General features: G+C 37.3%; 1 protein-coding gene across 1 annotated transcript in view; it reads left to right on the top strand.

Annotated features, from left to right (window-relative positions):
* MGAT4D (MGAT4 family member D) overlaps nucleotides 1–18,159 on the top strand; it is a 36,283-nt gene extending 18,124 nt beyond the window's left edge. Inside the window, exons 6-16 of the mRNA XM_032685939.1 lie at nucleotides 1,498–1,611; nucleotides 2,891–2,966; nucleotides 8,034–8,145; nucleotides 8,861–8,991; nucleotides 12,141–12,248; nucleotides 13,106–13,299; nucleotides 14,566–14,638; nucleotides 14,675–14,680; nucleotides 14,756–14,834; nucleotides 16,724–16,836; nucleotides 17,374–18,159. Coding sequence (XP_032541830.1) covers nucleotides 1,498–1,611; nucleotides 2,891–2,966; nucleotides 8,034–8,145; nucleotides 8,861–8,991; nucleotides 12,141–12,248; nucleotides 13,106–13,299; nucleotides 14,566–14,638; nucleotides 14,675–14,680; nucleotides 14,756–14,834; nucleotides 16,724–16,836; nucleotides 17,374–17,400 — 1,033 coding nt within the window. The 3' untranslated portion in view covers nucleotides 17,401–18,159. The remainder of the gene's footprint in view (nucleotides 1–1,497; nucleotides 1,612–2,890; nucleotides 2,967–8,033; nucleotides 8,146–8,860; nucleotides 8,992–12,140; nucleotides 12,249–13,105; nucleotides 13,300–14,565; nucleotides 14,639–14,674; nucleotides 14,681–14,755; nucleotides 14,835–16,723; nucleotides 16,837–17,373) is intronic.
* Nucleotides 18,160–19,545: the final 1,386 nt, after the last annotated feature.

Genomic DNA, 19,545 nt, shown 5'->3' with positions numbered 1-19,545 from the left:
AAGTGAAACAACCTTTCCCCTCGCTCCTTTGAAATGCCTACAAGAGAGTTCTCAATCTTTGTATTAATATTTTATTAGAATTATAGAATCATTTAGGTTGGAAGAGACTTTTAAAATTGAGTCCAGCCATTAACCCAGCGTTGCCAGACCCACCACTAAACCATGTCCCCAGGTGCCACATCTACACATCTTTTAAATACCTCCAGGGATGGTGACTCAACTACTTCCCTGGGCAGCATGTTCCAATGCTTGGTAACCCTTTTGGTGAAGAAATTTTTCCTAAGACCCAATCTAAACCTGCCCTGACGCAACTTGAGGCCATTTCTTCTTGTCCTGTTGCTTGTGAAAAGAGATGGACACCCATGCAAAACAACCAACAAATAAAAAAAAAAATCGAACAAGATCCCTGGAGGAGTTGCCCTTTTTTTTTCGCTTTTGAGGCTTTTCTGCACATCCTGCTGCACTCCAGGGTTTCCCACACTGCATTTAGGGTGTAGGTTTCCCCCAGAAGACTCCTGTTGGTTAAGTAATAGCCATTGCTTCCTGCCTCCAGAGGGTTTATCTCAGCTGGGAATACTGCAGCAAGGACAAGAGTAAGAGGTATTTCTCCTCAGCACTGTTGAGCACTGCTAAGGTACAATACTTACAGCAGTTTGAGCACTTAGATTTTTTTTTTTTTATTTCTTCATGCCTTTTGAAAAAATTATTGCAGTGTAAATGCTTTGCCAGAGTTACACAGTAAGAGGTGTGTTTTTTTTTCCATAATGCTTTTACTCTGATGTGCTTAATTTTTAGTGTTGGTTTTTTTCATTAATCATAGGAAATGTGAAACTCAGTTCTGAAAGCTCTTTGTTTCAGTGATCCTTTACTTTGTTTCATTGGAGTTTGTTTGTTGGGTTTGGTTTTGGGGTTTTTTATGGTTTTTTTGGTGTTTGTTTTTTTTTTTTTCCAGGAAGAGAGGGAGATTTGACTTCCAGGCTTGACTCTCAAAGTAGATTATACATTTTTTCAATGACTTTTTAAAGGGAAAATTTAATCCTTGGAGCAGAGACTAGACCCCAACCAAACCCCTGCTCTGGACAGTATAATTCTATCTAGGATGTGGAATTATAATTGGAGCAAGGGTAAGGAAACTTGGAGCTCTCACACAAGGGGGAAAGTTGTGTGTTCTAAATAGTGGATTTAGTTGTGAGTTACTGCTGCATTTTGGCAATTATCTCAGGATTGTTAGTAAGCATAGATGCAGGAGGGGCAGGATTTTTGAGACACACTTCTCTCCAGTGTTTTCTGAGACTTTGAGTTACTGACCTATCTGTTCTGATGGTGGTCAAAGACCACTTCTTGGTTCCAAATTTGCAGTCTGTGTGACTTAGTTTCTTTGCTGGAGTTGTGAATTCCACTTGTGTGGGAGCCGACCTAGTTCTGGGGAGCTTCTGTCTATGGTTGCCCTCAGAAGTCTTTTTGAGGAATGGAGTCTCACAAAGATTCTTCTCACAGCTTTCCCAGAGAAATCCAGTCTGGAGTCCTAGAGGTCATTTCTCCTCCTGCTTCTTATTATCCAGATCTTTCCAACCTGAAAAAAACACTTGGGGATTCTGAGGACAGAGTAAGGTAAGATGGCTGTATAATACCCAAGAACTTTTGCTAAGAGTAAAAAATGAAAAATTCTGCAAAAGTCAGTGTGGTTGAACTGATAATGCTTTTCTGTTTCAGAGCTAATGGATTTCAACTGTAACTTTAAAAAAAAATTGTTACACAAGCAGATCTTGAGAAAAGCTATGCTGTACATCAGCTTCAGGGTGAAAGCCAAGGCTTCTCCTTTGGGTCTTGACTCTGGGCATCCCATGGGTTTTAAACCAGATGGATAATGCCAAAAAGCATTATCTGAGCATAAAGGAAACAAAACAGGAAAATCTTTCATGTGATGCATATGGGAGAGGCTCTGTGAACACACAAAGGAAGCCCCATGTGGCCCCTTAGCTAACTACTGACAACTACTGTGGGTTTAATTAGTGACCTAACTTTTGGTGATCACAGACATTTTATCTACTGTTAATGCATCCTAACTGGTGATTTCATTCACTCACATGCCCCAAATTCACTGAGACAGAGATTATAACCTAAAAAAAAATTGATTTATTGGAGGAAAGTAATTTTCTTTCAATCAACAATAAATAATTTATTGGAAGCCACTGCAACAAAGCAGCAAGAGACTTGCACTACTGAGAGTTTAGGTTGGAGGAAATCAGCAAGTGTATGTATGCTTGTGTTTTGGCTTTATAGATAAACCTTATGTGTTTCAGAGCATAAACAAGTTTAAATACTTAACTTTCAGATATGATTAAAATCAGATACACTTTTATGTTATTTAAATACTGATAAATTACTCTCTAGTCTTTCAGCACAGATTATCAAACATCAACTTTGTCCTCTCGTAAAATGACAGACTGTCCAAAGTCTCTGTTTATATTTAAAACTGAAAATTAAGTTTATCAACCTGCTTTTGTGCTGTTCATAAGTAAAAGCACTTTGTTTTTAATTTTAGAATAATCCATATGTATTTACTGTCCATAATATAAGGAGTAGAATCATTTAAGTCAACTGACATGAATAAACTTGTTAGACATTTTGTTTCAGGCTCCATTGATGGAGATCAAAATTTTTTGCTTAGTTAATGTTAACATTTATAGGAAAGTCAAATTATATATAAATGTTTACACTGATTGTAGAGGAATGTTTTTTTTCACTTAACTATGGGTTAGAATACTCAACCTTACAATTTCACTGTAGAGGAAAAAAAACTGCAGAGCATTAGAAATGCTTTTATTATAGAAATAACTCTTGCAACCCCCCCCTGAAAAACTTATCAGAATTTGCTGCTTATGTTTAGGTGGAGAACTAAACAGAATTTGGATTATAGCTTTTTAATGCTATATGCCCAACCTAAGGGAACATTGTATTTACAGGTATGTCTATATTATCATTAAATAGCTGCAATGCATCTGTACCTATTATTAGCTTTGGCAACTTTAATTTTTGTTAAAAGCCTCAATAAAACCAAAAGTCTGTTGTAATTTTCTGTGTGTTTTACCTGTACTCTTTACAAGCATCTTTGTATTTCTGTGTTTATATTCATCTTGTGGCCAGGTACTATTTGATTAAATCCATCTGTACCTTCTTGTCATTTGTGAGGTTGAATAGCAAGGTAACTGAAGCACGAAGGCCTTATTTGATTACGTTAAGAAAGTCAGAGTTTAATGTCTCCTTACTTAGTGCAGCAAGGCAAAATTGTGGTGGTAGGTCCAGGTTGTAGCCCAGATCCAAACAAACCAGAATCTCTCAGATAGAGAAACACACCAGTATAGCAATACTGAAGTTAAAGTTAAACTACATATTGGTACAGATTCTAATTTCTGCAGAAGACTTAGTCTTAGACTTTAAGATCTGCATGCATTCAGGCTTAGCTTTAGCCATCATTCTAAATTTTCCTAATTTGCACTCCATAAAGATCATAATCACCACCAGAGAATCCAAAATTTATCAGAGCTGTTCAATAATGGAAGAGATCCATAAAATTTTCACATAGCTCATTAGTGTCAAGAAAGCTCAGAAGAGGGTTTTGCTTGGTTCTTAGTTTTTCTGGGTCTTCTCCTGCTCCAGACACTGTATCACATAAGGGCATCACAGGATTCCTGGAAGCAGAAGAAAAGACTGCAGGAGCAGACATCTTGTACGGTTCTTGTCAGGATTTAACACAAACATGTTTGAGCTGGGCTACCTAAGAGTCTGTGCTATGTTCTAGAATGTGGCATAGGTGCTCAGAAGGCAGGAGGAAAAGAAAAATGTTGTGTTTTGAACATTCAGGTTTGGCGGAAAAGGAAGTATTTTCCTGTGGCTTTTGTATATTCTTAAGAGCAGTACCCAAGTTTACGAAGTGTAGACTAGAGCATTAAGGTATAGGAAACCCAGTGAAGTGAAATGTTAAGATACTGCCAGATATTTGATGTCCTCTCCTGTTACACAGGTCTACAAGCATTCATGTTTGCATGGCAATGACTTACTTATGTATTTGTATTTTTACAGAGATTTGAGACCATGGATTTTCTTATCTGAGACAGTATATAACAACTGTATAAGTTATAATTGAACTGTGTTATTTAGAGCAAAGCCTGAGTTCTGATGGTTGTGTGGGAGTTATGCCTACATTCAGAATTTTCTTTAAAAGAAACTATACTTTCCTCATACCATTCCTACTATATCTACTTCTTCATTTTTATGTCCAGCCTGCAGTTGCTTCTGTAGCACTGATGCTGTTCTGCCCAAAAAATACTTTGTCGAGTACAGCTGAAAAGAATGAACACTTGCTGCCATAAAATCAGCATGATCTCGCTCTATTTGGAAGTCTTGTATTAAAGGAAAGCAGATAACTTAAAAATACTTTTCCTTAGCCTGTTACAAAGATTTACTTCAGTAGTCTTAAGCAAAACTTTCACTAGCTTCGATTTTATTTATTGTTTTGTCAGGAATAGTATAGTTTGAGTGACTGGTATTAACTCCGAAATTTTGAAAGAAGATAAGCATACATGATTAGTCTTGATGTCTACAGTTGATGTTATGAGTCAGGCAAGATCTTTGCCAAATAAACACTCATTCTAGGATACTGCTGAACCAGAATTTAGGCAATGTGAAGTCCATTGAAACTAACAGGGTTACACGGTGGATGAACCTTACCTACTGATCAAACATAGTATTTGAAAGAAACAGAATAAATCTCGTCCTTTTTACTTGAAGCATCTCTTCTACTTTTCCTTTTTTTTTTTGTTTTTCTTTTAACCTGAACCACCCACTGCTCATTTCAGTTGTTTTGTTTGGTTGGTTCATTTTTGTTTTGGGCTTTTTTTTGTTTGGTTGGGTGGAGGTTTTTTGCTGGTTTTTATTGGGTTTTTTTGTTTGGTTTGCTCTGTTTTTTGTTTTGTTTTTTGGTTTTTTTTTTGAGGGCGGTGATGTTTGTGGTTTTCTTTTAGGGTTTTTTTGGGGTTTTATTTGGGGGGGAGGGTGTTGGGGTTTTTTGGTGACATTTTCTTTATCAATAAAACCTGGAAGAACTTTGAAGTCCTTGTTTCCACTTTCACTATACCTCCTGGCATCCACCAGAGCCCCTTGAGGCACTTGTAATAATGGGATCATAACATAGCTATAAAAGCAGGCATTCCAGTCCCAGCCTGGTAGTGAGGACATGCATTTGTTCTTTTTGTCCCTGTAGACTTAGCTCATTCTGAAGCAAACAAACATTTAAAATCAGAAAGAAACACAAATACAGCAGTTTTTGGGAATTGTTTTCTATTAGCACTGAGAGGAAGCAAAAATAAAACATTAAATAAGTCTTTTAATTTCTTCAGTTAAAATCTGTTATAAAGTTCTAATCTAACTAACTGAACTACTGCTATGCTTTTTTTTTATCATCACATGTGGAGGCTGGGGAAGCTTTGTGTATTTATAAATAACATATATATTATTTATATACCATTACTTCAGTTTCTCAAGCGTATTTCTCTAATGTATTTAAGGCCTGAGGAATAACTCAATGAGTTCGTTAGTAGTCTTTACATGGATTTTTTTCTTCCCCTGACTAGACTCTAGGTCAAGCCTGTTATTTGGCAGAGCTCCTAAAAGGAGCTTCACAATCTCTACATAGTCATTGTCAGTGTTTCAAAAATATAAAAATACGTTAATATAACTTAGAAAGGAAGACACTTTCCTGTCTGATGCCTACACTTCCACTGAATGCTTCCACTTTTTTTGTTACTACTTCATTTTTACTTCTCTTAGCGTAAGAAAAACAAATGGAAACCCATTTATTGTCTATCATCTTGAATATTTTCATAGCCTTGCTATAGTGCATGTGTCTCTTTTCATCCAAAAGTACTGATGAGTGAAAGGAAATTAGCTGCCATCATGTGTTTTGCTGACCTTCTCATGGCAGTGGGGCAAATGAACTAGACAGTTCATATCCTAAACCTCCTGATCCAGCTGTGTGCCACTACATAACCTTTTTTGGTAGATAAGAGCATATGAAAAACAAGTGGCTGTAAGCTGAAGGCGGAAAAATTCAAATTAGGATTTGGATAAAAAGTATTAAGCATTCAGGATAATTACACGTATCACATACTGAAAAAGAACTGACACTGACATACCTAAGCAATGGCAGATGTTCTCCAAGAAGATGTGCTTTAGCTGAACACAAATTACAGGGCTCAGTACAGGGTTATATAAAAAACTTAGTGGCCTGTGCTATGCAGGATATCAAACTACATTCTCTAATACTCACTGCCAGCTTCAGGAAAGCCCATTTCAGACTTATCGCTTTGCAAAACTACTTTCAGTTCATAACCACATTCACAGCCTCTGTATTTTTAATTTTTACTGCTCTTGTACGCTTTCTCATGGTGTTTCTTGATATGGTCGTCTCCCTATGTTTTTGAGATACTCCTCATTGGTTTCGATCCTTTTTTGGTGCCCCTCAATTTCTCTTTAAGGGTTCTCTAACCTTGCTCTTTATCCCTTTACATCTAGCTCCTCTAAGCTCATTTGATTTTATGCAAGATTTCTTGTAAGTTGACATTTTGGGGTTTTTGTTGTTGTTGTTGTTCTCTTCTGCATAGCTGTCAACTCAGCTCAATCCCCCCACATCAGAATCCGTTAAGAAGCATTCATCTTGATCATCTTGATCAGTTTGTCTATCTATTTTTTTGGTATCTTACTATCAGGAAAAGCTGACAGGGTCAAATCTTGTCTTTCTAACCTCATTCTGCATCCTCCTGGCTTCACTGTTGACAACACATTTCTTTCCAGCCAGCCCTACACTTGTAGTGGTGGCTAAATTCAGCTAAAACCTGTGGGCCTGCTCTCTCAAGCTCTTGATGATGACTGTGCTGAGTCAGTTGAAGACACAAAACCAGCAGGAAATTGTGCTTCTTTTTTTTTTTTTACCCTCATTTTCTAGCTATTTATTTTTTAGCATTCATTTTCTAGCTATTTATCTTCCTGAAGCAGATTCTACAACCACCAGACATGTATCAGGGCCAGTGAAAGTACAGCAATGAGATCAGATTACTGTATGATTACACTACACCCCAACAATATTTTCCTGAAGACTCAGCCTCCTCTTCTTGTGTTTTCACACCCATACTGAATTCAAACTGTGAATTGCTTGCTCCTTAATTACCTCTCAAATACATTTATTTCCTTTGTGTCATTGTCTCCAAGCTCCTTATTTGGATTCATTATCCTTGGCTTTTTAGTATCAGGAACAGCTTCTGTTTTTTCAGGTGCCCCATTCTTCTCTGAAAGCCAAGCCAAAATGCAGCCAAGGCCTTTCCCATTTCCTTCATGGATGTCATCTCCTTTCCAAGTACCCTTTAGCTGGCTCCACTGCTGTATTCTCCTTCAGCCTTTATAACACTTCAAAAGCTCTATGTATTCCTGTCCTTCAGTGTGATTCATGCAGCACATCCCTTCTTTCGTTACCAGAATTCCCTGGGACAACTTGCTTTCCACAGGCATCTCAGTAATCATCCACAGTTCTTCTCAGTCACCTTTTATGAATGACAAAGTCTGCCCAGGCTACCAGAGCCCTTAATCATCTGCATTAGGCACCTCTCTTCTCAAACAGTTTGCTCCTGTTGCCTATCAATGCTTATACAACTTAAGTACAAACCGTTCATTGTTGTCTTCCCTAACTTCTTATCTTTTTGCTTAGTATTTTCTTTTAAGTGAAATCTCTTTAAGGTAGGAAGTCCTCCTTTCTCAAAAAAGGGACAAGCACCCATGGTGTTACCGTCACTCCTGTAGATAAATATTTAATGAATGATACTAAAACAGATATATACGTAGAAGTCAAATAGCAATCCACTGTAGTTTGGCAAAGTTTCAGTACACATAGTACAGCTGTCAACATTTGCATGTGGCAACATCACCACCCCCTCTGCAAACAACAAAATCACTGCCTTTTTTTTTTTTTCCATTCTCATCAGCTGGAAGATGATATTATAGCCAAACCTGATTATATTGCAAGTATAAAAAGCTTTGCTGCTCAACAATCCGAAGACTGGATGGTTCTTGAGTTTTCACAGCTTGGGTTTATTGGTAAGTATCGATCTTAACATGGTCAACTGGATTTGGAGCTGTGTAGGTCAAAAAGGTCTCACTCAGAATTACACTTCAAAGCATGGAAGGACATATGTATCAAAACCTCCTTGGTTCTTCAAGGAAGGTTCCACTGAAAGTCTTTTACTTTTTGTGCTCTTTAAAACTGTCTTTTTAATACAATCTCCTCAGCATAGGATCCAAATTTGGGTTCCCATAAAAAGGAAATTGTTCCATCCCAGGGCACTGTGTGCCCCTGTAATGTGTAGTCTTCAAGAATCAAGCAATGTTTTTGCATATCTATATCTTAATTTGAAGATATTCAGTATAATATTGCCATTGAAATGGAATGTCTAGTATTTTTAGGAACTATTCAGGCTCCATTTCATCTGACACTCTGCTACAGGTGACTGCAGGTTTGTGTTTGGAAATAGGATATAATTACACACATTATTAGTCAACTGGTTGACTGTGTAAGAATATCTCCAGGTATGAGATGGACATCTTTGCAAAATCCCAAAGAGCTGGAGGATCAACAACTCTCCAAAACTGGAGTCTCTGTGAAATTTTCACTAAATATCAGAATTATGTTCATGTGTTTAAGGCTGGTGATGCTTAAATATTTGTTTAAATAAATTATCTTTGAATGTAAAGCTGGTGATTTTTGCATAGCAGTGAAAATATCTGAACATGCAACATTTTGTCTTGCTTTCAGGAAAATTGTTTAAATCAGAAGACTTGCCACTCCTAGTGGAATTTTTTCTCATGTTTTATAAAGATAAGCCCATAGACTGGCTTATAGACCACCTGCTCTGGGTTAAAGTATGCAATCCAGAAAAGGATGCAGTAAGTATGTCTATGAGTTTTTGAACATAGGTAATATTCAAACAATCTCAGTGACAAAGTAATTTATTTTCAATAAGCAGAATAGAAATCTCTCAAACCTGACATACTTTGGAATTGATGGGGTAAACTGTGCTGTGGATCTGCACAGAGTGGCACAGTGTTTGAGCCCATTGGGCCGTAAAGGGAGGTCTGACTCTCAGAAATTCCCATTTTCACACCAGAATTGTTTTGCTGCCTCTATCAGCTCAGAACACAGACAGCACAAGCTCACATCTGCCTGCAGCTGGTCACGTAGGCAACCCTGCAGCATGAAAGAAAAATATTGATATGTAAACCTATGGTTTTCTTGTAACCTTCTGCTGACCTTCTAATATGAAAGTCAGTAGAACATACAATGTTACCACCACAGTTGTTCTGAAATTTGCCTATCAATTCCTTTCTTTCAGGAAGCAGAATTTAAGTGTTTTGCTTTAAATCTTTTACTACCTGGGAAAAAAATTGACTGTTTTCCTGGAAAAAAAAAAAAAGAACAGGAAAACATGTAGGTTGAAGGAACTAAATGTTTTCCTGCTCTTTTTTTCAACTGTTCCTTTTTACTGAAGATGAAAGGAACAGTTATGTTGTGCCATTTCTAGCACTATGGCTGAGCCCAATGATATGTTAAGTATTTCTTTATGTCATTTTGCTTTCTTTCTCTCACTAGTCTTCGATGCTGGTCACTACTCATAGTCTTCTTGTATAACAGTCTGTGCCATGGAGGACTGACCAGAGTTTGTGCTCCTCCTTGGTTTTTAAGGTTCAGGAGTTTTAATTAGTGTAGCCAGTCCCTAGTGCAGGCATTTACATGTGTTACTTTCGTGTTGATAAGGAAGCAAGTAGAGACAGATAGCAGTTGTGTAGAGCAGGAGATTAAGGGGAGCAGAACATTGCCAGCTCATGTCCAGCCTCTCACCCACCAACACCCCCAAGTCCTTCTCAGCAGGGCTGCTCATGATCTGTTCATTTCCCAGCCTGTGTCGATATCAGGGGTTGCCCTGACCCACGTGCAGCACCTTGCACTTGGTCTTATTAAACCCCATGAGATTCCCAGTGCCCCACTCGTCCAGCTTGTCCACGTTTTCAGCCTCGACTGACTGTTAACGTATCAAGGTTCAACTTCATCCGCTCACTGAATTGAAAAAGATGGTTTGTGATAAGCAGGGCCATCAGCTCTCTGCACGGTTTAGAAAATTCATCATGTTTACCTCCTGTGAATCATCATCCACCTCTGGGCTCCCCAGTACAGAGCAGGTGCAGAGGAGGCCACAGAAATGATCAGAGGCTGAAGCACCTCTCCTATGGAGACAGACTGAGAGAGTCAGGGCTGTCCTGCCTGAAGAAGAGAAGGCTCCAGGGGAGACCTTACAGCACCTTCCAGTACCTAAAGGGGGATTCTAAGTAAAAGAGAGAAGTGTTTTTACAAGGGCCTGTTGTGACAGGACAAGGGGCAATGGTCTTAAACTGGAAGAGGGTATGTTTAGATGGGATATAAGGGAAACATTTTTTATGGTGAAGGTGGTGAGTCACTGGCACAGGTTGCCCAGAGAAGCAGTGGATGCCAGATCCAGTGTTCCTGGCCAGGCTAGATGGGGCTCTGAGCAACCTGGTGTGGTGGAAGGTGTCCCTGCCCATGTCAGGGGTGTCAGAACGAGATGATTTTTAACCGTCCCTTTCAACCCAAACCGTTCTGTGGTCCTGTGATCACGTGCAGTTGGGAATAGCAACTTGCAAGGGTGGAAGGCCTGACTCAAGGAGGAACCTTATCTCAGCTTCTGCAGAAATGACCACACCATCTCTGTGCTACTGATTATTCTCAGCTGTTGCTCTTTTAGTAGTGCTGCCATAGCACAAAAGGAGACGTGCTAGGGACTACATTATTATAAGGGATGAACTGCAAACAAGTCAGTAGAAAGATCACAAATTTATTTTCTTATAATGATTTTTTTCTCTAGCAAAAGTATAGCGTGCTTTTCAAAGAAACAGCTGCCAATAAACCAATTTGCATGTGTTGCTTTTTTGCAGTGTTTTGCTGAACATCTGCTGGACAAACATAAAAACACTTCGTTCTTGCTTTCCGGGTGGTTTTGAATTTTCAATTCTGTGGAAATTATAAATCCCCCATGAGTTTTGATGTTTAAGCCAGCTGAGTGAAGACTTTATAACTTTTAGCTTTAGAAGGCATTGATATAGTTTATGTAACTTTTTTTTTTTAATAGAACTGAAAGCTCTTGATTGATCCTCTCAAATTTTAAGGTATGAGACCTGGGATAGAGAGAAATTAAATGATCTTCCAAACTCATTCCATTCTATGGCAGAAACTAGAGTAGAACTCAGAGAGTCTCATTTTAGCTCTTTGTTCCATGCTATTATGCTTCATGGTCTCATTAATTATTGTGGCATGTTTGCTTCATTGCATCGAACTATGATGCTTTATAGATACTGAGAAAAAATTGCATTTAAAGGAGTAGTTTGCAATCATTCAAAAATCAAGAAACTCAGAAACTGTACCAATTACAGTTATTTAACTCCCTGGTATATGTATTGTCACAAGTGTAGTAAACTGGAAAATTGTGTTTGAAATACAGTATTTAAGGGCTTTATCTAATTATATGATAAAAGATCCATGACTTATAGTACATTATAAGCCTTTCAAACATAGCAGAAAGAGCCAAAATTATAAAGATTGAAGTATAACCACAATATATCTCAAGAAGGTCAGTTTTGGTCGAAATAGTTTAATTAGAATGATATGGCAAAGCTAAGAGTTGAAATCAAATTTGCCAGAAATAGGTAAAAAAATCAATTGATTTCAGATTTGAGGTCCATTTTTGTCACTCTGAGATGTGATCCATGGTATACAGTGCAGAAATCCCTGAATTACTGGTAGTTCAGCCTTCAAATCTATATAACACTGTAAGTGGAATTATGAGTTTTGGTCTAGAAACAGTGTATTTGATATAAAGTGATGGTTAATTTAAGGATTACTCATTTAAATATGGATAAAAAACCTGAACCCATACCCTCAAGTACATAGTGAAATTGCCTTATAGAACTTAGTTTGTCTCTCCTTGGTTTAAATAATCCTTTGCTCCCTTTTACTTTCTTTCCAGACACACTGTGAACAGGAAAAGTCAAAGTTCCGTATCCGTGCTAAACCATCACTCTTTCAGCATATGGGAATTCATTCATCACTGGCTGGGAAGATACAGAATTTGAAAGTAAGAGTAACAAATTAATGCCATATTTCTAAATTACATGCTTGTGTTCTGACTTGTTTCTCAAATCAGTTTCTAGAATCACATATTTGGCATTGGATGGCATTTCCGTATTCAATTATGTTGGTTTACAGATTTGGTGGAAAATAGTAATCTGGCACCTAAACTGCAGCTGGGGCACACTGCTTCTGCACAAACATTTTTGAATCTCTAACGTGAACAATTGCACCAGTCACAGCAGCGTTTCATGGCATGTAGGGACCCTCTTCCCAACAAAAGGTTACACGTGCTCTGCTCCACACAAACACAGACAGCTGCGATGGTTTGTTTTGGCTGAGCAGTTCACATTCCCAACATGAAGGACTATTAAGAAGGTGTACTTGTAGGACAGGGGTGTGCCTAATGTGATGGCCATAGATTTTTAGGGAGAGTTTGGAGGGCAAACCTGATAAGGACAAGAACGATGGTGCACCAGACTTCAGGCATCTCTTGATGGTGCCACTTAGACTTGTCACAAGATAATTTGAATTTCTCTATTTGATCAGACTAGAGATTCATGTAGCCTTTAGCAGAGACCAGTATCACATGTTCTGGCAGTAGACAACTATGAGATAGCCTGCTGTGGAGAAGTTTATTTTTAAGTCTTGGTAACTAAGGAGTAATCAGTACAGCTCTGTCTACAAACTGTAACACTGAGTCCCAGTGATTGCACTGAAATATTATATATTTATTAAAAACATACTGTATATCTTTTCACACTGAGTTAATTATTTTCTGGAATAGCTTCCTATAGCTATTCCAGATATCAGTGCACTTTTTTTCACTGTGTGAGTGAAATTAAATTTCTTTATATCTAACAGGATAAAGATTTTGGAAAAAATGTGCTGCATAAAGCACATAAGAATCCACCTGCAAAAGTGGATACAAGCCTAAGAATATACCAGCAATATACCTTGGAAAAAATTTACAAAGGAGAAGACTGTTTTTGGGCTTCAGCTCCAGTGGCAGGTGACTACATCAGGTTCACCTTTTTAAGTCCACTTAAAGTTGAAAAGTAAGTATTACATGATATGGAATACAGAAACCTACATATATCCAGTTTGGAAATTATTAAGTCTGTTCAAAATCAGTGCTCAACTGCTTGCATAAACCTTGTTACTGACAAAAATCCTTTATTTGCTATTTATCTGCTCTTCTTCTTGAACTCCCCTCCTGAAATACATTTCTTCCTTGGTAATTGGAGACCTTAATTTTTTTCTTTTTATTTTATTTCTTCATATAAATATTTTATACTCTCTCATGATAATTCTCAAAGGATTTTGTGTTTCAGTAATGAATTTCAACAATAGTTTGTGAAAACTTTATTTGGGTAGTTGCCAGCAGAAAGGCTATTTGCATGATGTCAGGTCTGTATCTCAACCTAGTGAGCTGCACTAAATGACAGTTGTTACAATAAACACTGGTGTTCTGTGATCAGTGGTTAATTAACTGGTTTATGCTTTAGGAAACCTGGGTAGCCTGTATTTTTACATTTTCCTGTTACTGGGAAGCTGTACTGCATGAAGCTAACTCACATATAGTATTGTCTAATGGCTCGTCCCAGCCCCATCACAATGCTAACCTGTGAAAATGTATTGTTAGTCCTATAATATTTGGTGGTCTTAGGCCTTGAATGTTTGGTACCAGAGGAGAGAGGTTGATGCTTTAAATTTCCTTGGTTCTTTTTGGGTATAAAACCCTAAGAAATCTAGTGCCAGAAATTTCAAACCAAACAAGGATTTTTATTTTTAAATCTTACAGGTATTTTCACTTGGATTTTTATTTTGTCAGTGCTCTGGCTCATTGGCTAGGAAGGAAATTATTTAGAAGCATCCGAATTGATCAGTATTGATTAAAAAAAGGGGAATTATTCTGGCATGCAGTGTATGGTTTAGTGGAAACAGGAGTTTTTGCTGCCGTTTGCCTTCCAGAAACCCATCTCACCTCTGTCTTAAAATGATAGGAACAGATCAGAGGGCAGATCTTCCTTAGCCATTTAAATCTGGGAAGTTAATTAATTTGGAACTTGAGCACTGGAAAGGGAGGACACTTGCATTCCTGGTTCCTGAGAAAGATGGTTTAAGTGTTTGTTCTGTTTAAAATAAAAAGCCTCTACTATAGTTTGGTCGCAGATGTTAAAGTTCCAATGCATATTTCACTATAGCCCACAACTATTTAAAGAAAAAGTATCTGAAACATTCCTTCAAAACTGGAAATAATTATTTCCCTAGAACTTTTCTAAAATATAAAATATCTGGAAATAATATACCTTTATCATCAGGTACTTCTTCAGAAGTGGAAACATGGAGCACCCTGGTGATAAACTGTTTAACACTACTGTGGAAGTGTTGCCAGTAAGTCTCTCATTTCCAACTGTATTTCATTTTAAGAATGATGTTCAGCATAAAGTGTCATAACCTAGAAAACATTTCTGAAAGTTTTATTGTTTCGTTGTTTGGGTTTTTTTACAGGAAATGCAAAGAAAAGAACTATTTGATACTGGAAATAAATTTAACTACCCAGCAACCAAAGACGGATATTTAAAAATAGGTAATTTTTTTATTTTCTCTGCAAAGTCAGAAATTCTATTCTTACATAAAAAATGGTTCTGCTTAAGAGTATTTCATTACCTCTTTAATAAATTCAACATTCCAAGGTGGATTAGTAAGGAAGAGAAACCCTCTGCACTGCTGTGTAGTGTAGTGTATGATATTTGACCAATGACTATCCAATTTGGTTTAAATAAGAACCCTACCAGCAGCAGCAGCAAAAGCCAAGCCATTTAATTAGAAGAAAAAACTAATTACAGTCCCTGCAAGGTCTTAATAGGATGGATTGGGTTTGTGTGGCAAGGTTTTGGTAGTGGGAGGCCTACAGTGGTGGCTTCTGTGAGAAGGAGAAGGCTCCAGGATGAACCCTTCACTGGCCAAGGCCAGGTCTGTCAGCGATGGGAGTAGCGCCTCTGAAGTAACATATTTAAGAAGGGGGGAAAAAGCCCTGTGTGACAGCAATTGGAGTTGGGGAGAGGAGTCTGAATATATGAGAGAAATAACTCTGAAGGCACTAAAGTCAGTGAAGAAGGATGAGGAGGATGCCATGCTGACTCCCCTGGGGAGGAAGGAGGAGCAGAGACAACACAGGACGAACTGACCACAACCCCCATTCCCTGTCCTCCTGCACCCCAGGGGGCAAGGAGGTAGAGAAAATCAAGAGTAAAGTTTAGCCCAAAAGGGCAGGGCTGGGGGAAGGTATTTTCAAAATTTGGTTTTATTTCTCATTACTCTACTCTGATATGATTGGTAATAAATTAATTTTTTTCCCAAGTCAAGTCTGTTTTGCCCATGACAGTAATTTCTGAGTGATCTCTCCCTATCCTTATTTCAACCCTTGTGTTTTCTTTCCCCTGCCCAGCTGAGGAGGGGAATGATACAGTGGCTTGGGGGGCACCCTGTGTCCAGCCAGGATCAACCCACCCCACAGGATGATTGATTCTGGTTTGGCTTTTGCAGCCATAGAGGAAGACAAAAATCATGATTATGACAGTGTTAACTTGTGTTCTAACCTGAAATGAAGCATGATACAATGCATCTTCTCCCTTTTTGCCCCCACCCTGCTTGCCCTTCTGCCTTTCTCAGGGTGGTGAGTGACTTCTCTTAAACGAACTGCAGACTCTCCATGTGCTTGCCAAGGCCTGGTTTCTACAATTACCTAAACTAGAACACCACTGTGTGAACAAAAATGCTCTGTTAGGAGATCTGATTTGCTTGCCACTTCTGTGCCTTCTAACACTTAATTACTCTTTTCTCCCACTGAAATTCATCTCTCCAACACTTTGTATGCTTTGACTTCTCTCCCACCTACCCATGGCTGCTTTGCCATTAGAGATGCAAACCAAGATGCTGTCAGCTCACAGTTGCACATGCAAGTTTATAGGAATGAATATCATATATGGGATGACTGTTTTTCATTTATCTGCAGGGATTTTATGCCAGTTTAACAAGGTTAATTAAAAAGCACTGAACTATTGAAGGAATGTGTCACAATTGGTCCATGATTACCAACACATCTTTTTACAGACAGTAATACTTCTCAGAAAAACTGTTCTAGATGATTTAAAATGACCATGTGTGCCACATGTATATGGTTACTACTAGCATGTGCAAATTTATTTAACATTTGTAGCTATAGGTTGTTTTCTTGTATTCTTCTCCAGCTCCTAGTTGCTGTAACTGAAGGAATGAATCCTTCTTGCTTATAGCTTTATTTTTCAGTTGTTATTGTTTGACCTTTTCCAAAAGATTTTTTCCCTAAATGTTTTATTTAATTATACGTGGATTTAATTTATAGATTGTAATTTAGGGCTTTCACATAAGTTTGCTTGGAAATATATTTCATTCTAATATATGTTTGCATGGATCTTGTTCTGTTTTTTTATTTAGGAGCTTTTGAAAATGGAATTGCAGAAGGAAGTATCAATCAGTCAATAGGAAGAATAAAGGCTATTCGTTTATCAATCAGTTCTGATTCCCCTGTCTGGGCAATACTTAGTGAGGTAAGCATAATAATAAAAGCACTTTTATTATTCATTGTTAAATGAGTTTTGGTTGTTCCAATCATATAGTATTGATAATCATGAATTCTGTTTAATTTTAAATTCATTTTGTGTGGGGAAACTCACAAAAGTGGAGAATTATATTAATTATTCAGGGGAGAAGTTAAATTTATGTCACAGAAAGTGCTGGAAATGCTTAAATGGGATGATTCTCCAGTTTTGCAGTGCTGCAAGTGTAGTTGCTAGGATTTGGGTCTTGATTAAAAAAGCTTTTTTCAGTCACCATCTTGTATATTAATTATATTATGTCATTATATTATATAATTTTCAGATGAGCATGTGATTTTTTAATTCTTCAAGTTTTTCCCAAGTGTTTGAATATCAGTGAGCCCATAAATAGAAAATACTCAGCAGAAGTCACTGAAGAGAATTACTACAGCCTTAAACTCTAGCCATAGCTGGAAGAAGGGAAAAGCTAATGTCTTAGGAAATGTTTCTGCAGATTTTAGAAAATAATAAGATTTTGATTTTTTTCAGGTACTTATCAAGACATCTGAAAACTGAAAAAAAACCCCACATTTTTGATGTGTTGCTTGTTACAGACTGTTTGAAAACAAGGCTGACAGCAACAAAAAAAGAACCGGGTAAAAAGACCAATTCCAAACCCATGTCATTCTTAATACTGTCTATTATGAAAGAGTTGAGATAACTCTTATATCTTTATAGAAAAAGGTATAAAGAACCCAATTATGTTTGTAATTTCTGTAAAATGTTGTTGAGTAAGGTGTCATCTATAAAAATCTCACCTTAGGCTAGCAACATTCAACATATATAGCTATAAAAAATTGATAAGGCATTGCAGGCTGTCTCAGGGACTAAAACATAAATGTATAACAAATTTCATCAGAAGTAAAAATATGGCCATTTTTGGAAAATATTAGGAACACAGTCTTCAGCTCCACTAAAAACACTGGTCAGTTTTGTAGGGAAAGGAGAACTGAAGGAAAAGCTGTCAATATTCATTGCAAGTATTCAAAGAAGTCCACAGGAACTGTTTAACGTTATGAAAATGGATCTGAAACTTAACATAAGTGTGTTTCAGTCTTAATGCAGCATAAGTTATGTTTAATATTTTTTAAATGAAAAGTGCCTCCAAGTTACCATTTGAATAATTTTATACTTAAGCAGATATTGTTTGGAAGATTGTAAAACTTTTCGATGAATTGTGTATTGAATTAAGTACAGGAAATAATAAGGGTATTACGTGTAACTATATTTTTGTAAAAAGGAAATCTATTTAAATAAAATTTTGGATCCTATTGTTTGGTAATCACTGTGTAGTCATATTTAAATCCTGGTCACAAGTCAAAATTCGACATAAATTTGAAAACAGCAATCTCATTTGACGTATTTCTAGGAAATTACAAACCACCTTGGGCATCTACCTGTAAACAGGCAGAATTCCAGTATCACATCCTGAGCACTTGAAGGAAGACAGTGCCTTCATTGCCCTGCACAGGCATTGCATCCTAACAGCAGGAAATTAATTGCAATGTACAGCTCTGCGTCGATTTGTATTGAATGGGTTACATTAATGTAATATTGTATTCTTAATGCAAGAGTGTTTTTCATTTAGAATGAGTTGAAATTAATTGTCTTACATTAAAAGAGTTAAGAAGAGGTTTGGTTTTTTTTAAAGACCACCTCTAAAAATGTCTTGATAACGTTACTTGCAGGTTTATAATTTTTTTTTTTAATATTATTTATTTAGACTATTATTTACAGGATTGTTTATATACTGTGATGCTATATATATGTGTGTATATACATACCTATATGTACATGTATTTCTTGGACCAAATATTGCAGCCTTCATTATGTTAAGAGTTTAATGCCAGTTAAGAATCAATGCAATAATCCAGCATCCTTAGAAATACACTGAGCGACACCTTTATCCATCAGCACTTACAGTGAAAACATAAAATCTTATTTTGCCATTGCTTTCACTGCAACAGACTCACAAGCTGGGAGTAGTGTCTGCATTCAGGGTGCCTTACACTCACTTGTTACAGGGCAGTGTCAACGTGAGAAGGAAATTTTAGGGCGATTATTAAATCAATGAAAACACGGAAAATACTAAGGCAATAGGTTTTGCTACCAAAACCTCTTATTTTCACAGTGAATGAGATTTCACTCTAACTCATGAAGTGTAATTTCAAAAAGATCATCAGAATACCTGAAATTATATTAGGAAGTGATTGGACTTCAACAAAATATTGTTTAAATGTAATTTTTCATCCTGTGCTGCCTGCTTTGTGCTTCATTCATTGTTTTTTTCTGGTTTTACATCTTTTACATAACCATTGCAATCACGGGATACACTTCCCATCCCTCTGATGTAAATGAGGTTTTAGTTGACATCGTACATAATGAATGCTTGCACGTGAACCTTTAAAGTAAAATTTTGCTTAATCCTGATCCTTCCCTTTGCTTTGGGGAGCGCAGAGGTTTCTTGCACCGTCTGCCAAACCACAGCCAGATTAAAGGCTGCCAAGAGGAAGCTTCAATTCAGGTAATGGATCCAGGGAATTAAGGAGCTTCCCCTAACTTTACAGGTGACTGGTTTTAAAGTCTAGGCATTGTGATTGCAACTTACAAAACCAAAGGCAATAAATGAGAAAAACAGCTCTGAAAGGAGTTCCAGATTCC

Source organism: Chiroxiphia lanceolata, chromosome 4 (assembly GCF_009829145.1).
Source record: "Chiroxiphia lanceolata isolate bChiLan1 chromosome 4, bChiLan1.pri, whole genome shotgun sequence".
Lineage (NCBI taxonomy): Eukaryota > Metazoa > Chordata > Aves > Passeriformes > Pipridae > Chiroxiphia > Chiroxiphia lanceolata.
This window is presented reverse-complemented; position numbering and strand designations above follow the sequence as displayed.